The 9,483-nt window shown below is 46.2% G+C and overlaps 1 protein-coding gene across 1 annotated transcript; it reads right to left on the reverse strand.

The window, feature by feature from the left end:
- Positions 1-5,927: 5,927 nt before the first annotated feature.
- LOC138249347 (olfactory receptor 56A4-like) lies at positions 5,928-6,890 on the reverse strand. Its single transcript, XM_069203308.1, has one exon. The coding sequence runs from the start codon at positions 6,888-6,890 to the stop codon at positions 5,928-5,930; it is 963 nt and encodes a 320-aa protein (XP_069059409.1).
- Positions 6,891-9,483: the final 2,593 nt, after the last annotated feature.

Consider the following 9,483-nt stretch of genomic DNA (forward strand, 5'->3'; position numbering starts at 1 on the left):
GCCTTAAAAAACGTCGCACAGCCTGATGGGCGCCGTTTTTTAACGCCTGGGTCAGGGCAGGCCTTAATGGACCTGTGGGCTCAGAAGGAGCCCAGAGGTGCCCTCCCCTGCCCCCAGGGACACCCCGTGCCACCCTTGGCCACCCCAGGAGGACACCCAAGGATGGAGGGACCCATCCCAGGGAAGGAAAGGTAAGTTCTGGTAAGTATTTTTTTTAAAAAAATTAAGTGGCATAGGGGGCCTGATTTGGGCCCCCTACATGCCACTATGCCCAATGACCATGCCCAGGGGACCTAAGTCCCCCGGGCATGGCCATTGGGCAAGGGGGCATGACTCCTGTCTTTGCTATGACAGGAGTCATGTCAATGGAGGTTGGGCGTAAAAAAAAATGGCGCAAGTCCGGTTTGAGGCCTGATTTTTGCCTCAGACCTGACTTGCACCATTTTTTGACACACAACCCCCATTTTCCCATACGCCGGCGCTGCCTAGAGTCATTTTTTTTTACGCGTAGCAGTCCGCAGCGCCTGCTAACGTCATTCCATAAATAAGGCGCACGCATGGCGTGTTGGAATGGCGTTAGCTGGCGGTAAAAGTTTTGACGCATAACTGCGTTGGCGCAGTTGTGCGTCAAAAAGTCTAAATATGGCCCCTAGTTTATTAATGGTATGGGTTCTTCTGAAACTCATCATCTATGATGGCATTTTCCTTAGTCGCGTGCACTCAATCTTACCCTTGTGTAGAAAGTAACATTTAAAAAAACTAATGATTACAGAATGAATTGATACCTTATGCAGAAGTTGAGCCCAGATCACGTATTTATTTGTGCGTGTCTGGCTTACATACATGTGCAAATACCTGGTACTCGGTGAAAAAGCAATGGATTATAGAAATATGTAAATCTGATTCATTTAAGGTGCAAACATGGACTGCAGATGCACATGTCGGTGAATGAGCTCCGTTGTCCGGGTGATCTGGACTCATTCAACAGCCCTAAACTATTTGCTTCCAGTGAATAGCTCCTCTACGTGTCCGAGAACTGACTGGGCGCTAGATGCCTCACCGCCATCTTTTTTCCAGCCACATCTGCTCCAGATTTCCGAATCGCTGTTTCGTTTTGCTCTCTCACGCTAGGTAATGTTCAGCACAAATGCCTAATTTTAAAGGGCGTTGTCAAACACGATCATGGGTATGTATCTATAAGTCAATGCACGCTGTTACTGATTCTAGAAATCAATTACCTGGGAGGCGCTCCGAGGCGGCGCTGTTGGGTCCCTCGGGGGAGCGGTTCATCCTCCCGGTATCATTAGCGGTAATCCGCGCCCTCCTGGGGTGCTGGGCGCGACTCGCCTGCTGTTAATGCGCTCTCTGGTCTCGGGGCGGCTGCTGGGCGCTATGATGTTCTGCCGTCGGCGAGGGCAGCACGTGGGAATAGTACGGGCAGGGTGTGGGATGCCACCCCCCAGAAGCCCCCTCTCAGGGCAACAGAACCACGCCAGTGGCGTCACACTGAGCTGGCAGTGCCTCAGTGAAAGGTATGCGCTTTCGGATAGTGCGACTGGTGCGGCCGCACTGGGCGCTGCTCTGGAAGGGGGGCACTGACCTCGGGAGGTGGGCTATGTTGGACAAACCCTTAGGATTTAAAAAATCGTCAGTGTCCTTTGTGCGTCCAGTTTTCAGGCAGTAATAAAAAATAGTCGAGGTAACTCTTGTGATTAATGTTTCAGTTGCAGAGAGAGAGCTCTGGGTTTTCTCTAGTGGCAGCTTTAACTCGCCTTAAAGTAGCACAGAGGGTTAGTATACCTGCGGCAAATAACAGATCTGTATTTTTTGTGGATAGCTGAGTGGATTGTAAAGCGAGCCTTTACCAGCCCTTTAAAACAATGAAATGTATGCGAGAGAGGGACTATGAAGGGATGAGGGACACTTTTTGCTGGGGGTAGTGAGTGAATCTGAGGAGGTCATTGGGGGTGCTAAAAAGATTGTCACACTGGGCACCTCCAGCGCTAAAGTCAGCCCTGGGTATGCATTTAAAGGGAAAGAAACAAGAAAGGCTTGAGGAAGAAACATCTAGCCTGCACTTTCCCTGCCCTAGTCTTCCCTGTCACACATTGCTATCAGGTGTGTTAGTACAATTGGCACAGTAGAAGCAGACCAAACCCCATACCTGCTTGAGTCCAAAGGGGGGTTTCTTTGAATTTTGGGGCTTTTAGGCTTGTTTTATAATGGAATAAACAAGACCACAAGTCATAGAATTCAAAGAAAATAACCTGGACTAGAGCAGCACATCACACTTAGACCTGGAAAACATGGCAGAGCTGCAGACTACAACTCCCATAATACATTAATAGCCTCATTATTAGTGCCCCTTTGTTTGGTGCAATACTGTAGCAACCTGACAAACATAGGACCTGATTTAGAGTTTGAAGGAGTGGGAGGATGACCATAAATCTGCATGGAAACAGTGCAGATTTACTGCAACAGGTAAAATCCTAACCATATCTGCCAAGTTTACCCGGTCCATTTCTGATGTTGTCTTGTTTTATAATGAACTAAACAAGCCTACGACTCCCAGAATTCAAAGACAAAACCAAGACTAGAGCTGCACATTATGCACGGACCTGGACTGCCTAATTGAGGCACCCGAATCTGTGTTAGTACAAGACTCAGTTTGATGCACTAAAATGGCAAATGTAAACCCAGGCCTAGAAACATGGCACCTTATTGCAGAATAGCACAATCTGGTCTGTTGATGTAATCATCTCTTCGTAGTGAACCAGCAGTCCCACCAAGATGTCTGACAATACCTCCTGTGTGTGCAAACTCGTCACCAGGAGAAACACTGGCAAACACTTAAAGAGAACCTATCTGCCAATAGTACATTCTTTATTACTATGTTAGAAATGCCACTTTTAGAAAGTGAGCATTTCTCCGTCCTTAAAACTATCTTTGCCTTACAGCCTGTCTCCAATCAACATCTCGTCTGTGCTGGTTGACAGCTCCCTTGTGCATTTCACCCAGACAACGACAAACACAGAACACTCATTCACATCTGTATTCATCTGCATACTGAATGACTCTTCCTGGGCTGGAAGGGTGGAGGGCCTGACACCTACATTTCAAAGGCCAGTGGCCTGCCCTCACACAATGGACTGATAACCCCCCCCCCCCAATGGGGACCCTGGCAGACAGGACTGGGCTGAATGGGGGACTTGTGCACTTCAAAACCACTCTTTGAAGTCTTCCCCCAGTTCAAAGGCATTTTTGGGTATTTAAACTGGGTCTCTGACCCCACCAACTGAGACACTTCTGGCCCTACACCTGCACTCTGTCAGAGGATCTATCTGGCTGCCCAAAGGACTCATTGCTGAGAAGGACTGTGCCCTACTTGCTGCCCTGCTGGCCTCTGGCTTTGCTGGAAGGACTCTGCCTACACCCAAAAATGCTCTCCAAGGGCTTAAATTGAGCTTGCCTCCTGTTTCTGAAGTCTCAGGGACAACAAAGACTTTACCTCTTCAAGAAACTCTTTGTGTGGGTTACCACCAGTGAGACACTGCTGGTAACTGCGATTGCTTTGCGACTGCGTTCGCGTTCACAAAACAATACAGCATTGCGCTGTGACTCGCAATTAGGAAGGGGAACATCCCTTCCTAATTTCAACTTGCAGTCCCGTTTTGCAAGTCAGTAACCAGGTTACCGACTCGCAAAACGGGGTTTGTGCATCGCGACGTGCTTTTTGCACATTGCAAACAGCAAAATTCGCTGTTTGCGACGTGCAAAAAGGTTTGTACATCTGCCCATAAAATCCTTCTGTGCCTTCCAATCTACGTCTGGGTTTAGTTGACAGCTCCTTGTGCATTCACTCAGACACACCCCATACACAGGATACTCAGCCTCACTTGCATACATCTGCATTTTGAATGGGTCTTCCTGGGCTGAGAGGGCAGAGGGACTGCCTTCACGCAAAGAACTGCCACACCCCCTACAGGGACCGTGGCAGACAGGATTGGACTGAAAGGGGGCCTGGTAAACTTCTAAGCCACTCTTTGAAGTGTCCCCCACTTCAAAGGCACATTTGGGTATATAAACAGGGCCTCGACCCCTACCAACTCAGACACTTCTTGGCGTAGACACTCTACCTCACAGACACTTCCTGGAGAAGAAACTTGTAACCAGAACCTGCATCCTGCCTGGCTGCCCAAAGGACTCACCTGACTGCCTTTGGTGAAGGACTGCTGCCTTGCTGTTGCCCTGCTGTTGCCCTGCTGCCTTGCTGCTCTCTGGCTGTGGTGAAGAAGTGCTCTCCCAGGGCTTGGATAGAGCTTGCCTCCTGTTCCCTGAAGTCTCAGCAGCAAAAATACCTCATCTCTTCAACAAGGACTCCTTGTGCGGCTAAATGCGACACACAGCCTGACAGAAACAACGCACAGACTGCTCCACGGTGAAAATTTCACCACACGCTGAACCGGAACGATGCAGCCCAACTTCACAACGAGAAGATCAATGCAGCACCAGCGTAGCGACCGGAAATTGGATGCACGCCCACTGGATCGACGCACAGCCGAGCTGGAACGACATTGCCCATCTTCCAGAGTGGAATCGATGCAGCGCCTCCCGTGCGGTAGAAAATTCAACGCAACGCCCACTGGATCAACGCAGCTCCTGTGACTTCATCCTGCCAGCACAGGAAATCCACGCACCGTCCCTGGGGCATCTGAAAACCCTGCAACCCAAAGAGGATCCACGACCAAGCGCTGGAAATCAATGCACTGCCATCCCTGCATGAAAACTAAACAACGCATCGCCGTGGGGGGCCCAAGAAATCGATGCATACCCCTTTGTTTCCACGCATCTCCTCCTCTGCAGTTCTTTGCAGAGATTTTTCATGCGAACCAGGTACTTTGTGCTTGAAAGAGACTTTGTTTTCTTTTAAAAGACTTAAGACACTTTATATCACTTTTCATTGATATCTCAACATATACTTATTGCATTTTAATGGTTTTGACCTGCATTTATCCAGATACATATTATATATTTATCTAAACACTGTGTGGTGTATTTATGTGGTGCTCTATGGTGTTATTGTATGATTTATTGCACAAATACTTTACACATTGCTTTCTGAATTAAGCCTGACTGCTCACTACAAGCTACCAGAGGGTGGGCACAGGTTAATTTGGATTGTGTGTGACTTACCCTGACTACAGTAAGGGTCCTTGCTTGGACAGGGGGTAACCTGGCTGCCAACCAAAGATCCTATTTCTAACACTAACCAGTTGTCATTTCCCTTTCTATGACTGAGAAGTATGCAGCACCTGTCATTCTTTCTTACAAGCCCTCATTCTCAAGAAGAGGCAGACAATGACCCCATCACCGTCACGGTATAACACAAGCCCCTGTCGCTGCTGCAGTGCAGGGGGCTCCTCAAACTGCCAGGTGCCCTCAATCAGCCCAAGGCAGTGAATATATGTGAGATATAGGGGACTAAGGGGCAGTTCTTTACATTCAATGGGAAGAGGGGCTATCATTTTTTGTTAGCCACTGATCATGATGTGCTTGCCTACATCGCCAAGCAGACAACAAACCTGTAGACAAAGCTCATATGGGACAGCAGTAAAAAGAGCCTCCTATCTTAGTCTACATCATCCTTATCAACAGATGCATACCTTTACCTGGATACAGTTGAAGATTGCACACTTTGCATAAATAATAGGCTTCAGAATGAGTATGTGGAATTAATCAAAGCATAAGGTTACAGACAGATTTATTGATGTGTTGGAATTTGTTGTTTTCAGACGGGGTAAAAGCTAAGCTGTGCTAATGCTTACTTGTTATAATAGACAGTCTGAGCATCTTTAATTACCAATTGAGAGCAGAGAAGGTGTCTGTGCCCTATAAAGTTGATAACTGTATTCATAGCAAACTATCACCTACCTTTGTACAATTGGAAACACTTTGATCTTCCCTAAGAGCTTCCTGAGAGCCTGTCGAATTTCCTTTGTTCTTATTGCATACACTATTGGGTTTAGAGCCGGGGGCACAAGATGGTACAGAATAGACAACAGCACGTGGACATGACGTGGAACGGAATGACTAGACTGATTTGACACCAAGATGGTGAATATGGTGGAGTAGAAAAACAGAATCAGGATCAAGTGTGAGCTGCAAGTGCTGAGCGCCTTTAGGGCAGCTCCTGAGCTGTCCAGCCTCAAGACAGCTTGGATAATCATATAGTATGAGAAGATAATGAACAGGAGGTCCGTGCCATACACAACGCTTGTCACAGCCAGCATGTACAGGCTGACAATAGTAGAGTCAGCAGCAGAGAGTGTCACCACTGCCCAGGTTTCACAGTAGCAGTGTGCAATGCTATTCCTTGAACAGTAGTTTCTAAATGCTGCTAGGAGTGGTAGTGGCAAGGATAAGATCAGGCTCCTTCCCAGCATGAAAGCTGCTGCCTTTATTACTATCCCTGTGGTAATGATGCTGGGATATCTTAAGGGGTGGCAGATAGAGATGTACCTGTCAAAGGCCAGGATGAGGAAGAGTGCAGACTCCATGCTTACACAGGAATAGATGAAGTACATCTGAGCAAAGCAGGTGTGGGTATCAACAGCAATGGCATCAAACCAGAGGAGAGCCAAAGTCTTAGGTGTGCTTACTACACATAGGAGCATATCCACAGCAGCGAGCATGCTGAGCAAGTAGTAAATGGGTTCTTGCAGTACTTGCACTGCAAAGACTGTAGTCATGAGTAGGCTGTTGGCTACCAATGATGACAGCATAAGGACAACAAAGCAAATGGAAAGCACATAGCGACCACTGTTGAGCTCCGGGAAACAGATCAAATAAAATTCTGAGACGCTGCACACGCTGCTGTTTGAGCTCTCCATGATGGTCAGGAACTTGTATTAGCTGCTTGTTTTAATTTCTGTAAAAGAAATGAAAAGTAAGAGTTAGGGTATAAAAGCTACCAAACCACCACATTGAAATCCATGTGCTGCAGAAATGGCGCTCTGAGATAAGCTCAGCCAAGAAGTGGCACACCTTTTTGTGAATATCAGTGAAGTCCTCACTGATTTGACATCAGAATATGGTATCTGTCTTCTGTTTGCTAACTATAACTTCATATTGATTTTTTTCCAGTTGAAAGGTAAAAGTGTTTTACTGGTGGTTGTGTAGATACATGTGGTGGATGTGGGGTGGTGAATGATAAATCATTTGTATGATGTTGCAGCCTGCCTACTGCCTGGCATGTCCTTCAGGTCTGGGTAATGGGGTTGATTGCAAGGACTGCTGGACATCATTTTTGGATGCATCCAACTGTGGGATGCCTCAGACAACCGTCCTCCCATATGGCCAATCACCAGCTTCACAAGCAATTTGTTGTTAAACTTGAGTCTAGTATTTCAACTTCTGTGAAAATCTGTCAAGGTATTAGCTAATCAGATATTCTCAACCCCTGTAAATGTAACCCTTTCTGTCCAGATCTGCATGAAAACTCAGATCCTTGCACAGGTCTTGTGTTGACAAACAAAGAAAAAACAATACATGTACTTTCTGTATACATCCTATGCAGTCTTTTCAAAGGGTGCCAAAGTCATTAATAACTGAGCACTTTGTGACCCTGCCTACCTCACTGACAGATCTGCATGAAGCTCAAAGTATCAAAAGTGACTCAAATAAGTGTCTGCCACATTTCATGTAGATGTATGGAGAAGGCCCTTTTTACTGTGTCTTCATTTGGTTGAATAGAGATAGGAAGGGCTCATTTGGTAGCAAGTTTCCCATCATTTCAGGGACATTGCCATCTATTTGTGGGATGAGGAGTGGTACTCCTTGCTACTCAATAAACCCACTCTGGTTAGGTCAAACCACAATTCCGAGGGAATCTCTGCCCAGCTCGTGGTAGCTATGCAAGAATTAGCGGGCAATCCCTAGTGAGGTGAATGTTAAGCTCGAGCAGTACTGACAATTTTAAAGTATAGGACACAACACAATACAATTCCCAAATCAATTTAGAGAAACAATGATTAAAAGGACTCCAAGATTATTAAACTAGGTGAAGTAGAATGGAAGATATGATAGCCTAAAGCCTTGATTTATAAAGCGCCACGTAAAAGTAAAGCATCAATCAAGGATTACTGTTTGTGGTGAGCTCGACCTTGGTGCGGTTTTAGGCTGATTATGATAGAGTGGGGGTCAGCTATCAAGCGACTAATCCCTTCCAAGCTTTTACCTTGATACTTAAACCTCATGTAGGCTTTGGTAGGCAGCATGCTATCCTCCAGGGGAAAGGAAGTAATGACCTCTGCTGCCCAGGAAGACTACCAACTGCTGTATTTGGAGATATCCGCCTGCCTGGTAGAGATTTCTATGTCTTTACAGGTACCATCAACAATGCAACTCCTTTGAAAGGTTGCACAGTTTTCTGAGTGACCACCATGTTTTATGGGGCCACACAGTAAACTTTTTATTTTTCCGAAAGAGAACTTCCAAAGTGAGAGTTTTCTCTCAGAGTGTGTTGGTTATTTTTTGTTTGATCTCTCCTGGACTGACAGGCTTTTCCTTATAGGAAAGGCACCAAGACCATCGGCCCATCAGTGTAAGGTTTCTGGCAACTGAACCAGCAGAGGTACCACTTGTAGGAGGCTGGACTGGCTTGTAGTGAGTACCAAGGGGTACTTGCACCTTGCACCAGGCCCAGTTATCCCTTATTAGTGTATAGGGTGTCTAGCAGCTTAGGCTGATAGATAATGGTAGCTTAGCAGAGCAGCTTAGGCTGAACTAGGAGACGTGTGAAGCTACTACAGTACCACTTAGTGTCATATGCACAATATCATAAGAAAACACAATACACAGTTATACTAAAAATAAAGGTACTTTATTTTTATGACAATATGCCAAAGTATCTTAGAGTGTACCCTCAGTGAGAGGATAGGAAATATACACAAGATATATATACACAATAGCAAAAATATGCAGTATAGTCTTAGAAAACAGTGCAAACAATGTATAGTTACAATAGGATGCAATGGGGAAACATAGGGATAGGGGCAACACAAACCATATACTCCAAAAGTGGAATGTGAACCACGAATGGACCCCAAACCTATGTGACCTTGTAGAGGGTCGCTGGGACTATTAGAAAATAGTGAGAGTTAGAAAAATAACCCTCCCCAAGACCCTGAAAAGTGAGTGCAAAGTGCACTAAAGTTCCCCTAAGGACAAAGTAGTCGTGTTAGAGGAATAATGCAGGAAAGACACAAACCAGCAATGCAACAACTGTGGATTTCCAATCTAGGGTACCTGTGGAACAAGGGGACCAAGTCCAAAAGTCACAAGCAAGTCGGAGATGGGCAGATGCCCAGGAAATGCCAGCTGCGGGTGCAAAGAAGCTTCTACTGGACAGAAGAAGCTGAGGATTCTGCAGGAACGAAAAGGGCTAGAGTCTTCCCCTTTGGTGGACGGATCCCACTCGCCGTG

Source organism: Pleurodeles waltl, chromosome 8, assembly GCF_031143425.1.
Source record: "Pleurodeles waltl isolate 20211129_DDA chromosome 8, aPleWal1.hap1.20221129, whole genome shotgun sequence".
In the NCBI taxonomy this organism is placed as follows: Eukaryota; Metazoa; Chordata; class Amphibia; order Caudata; family Salamandridae; genus Pleurodeles; species Pleurodeles waltl.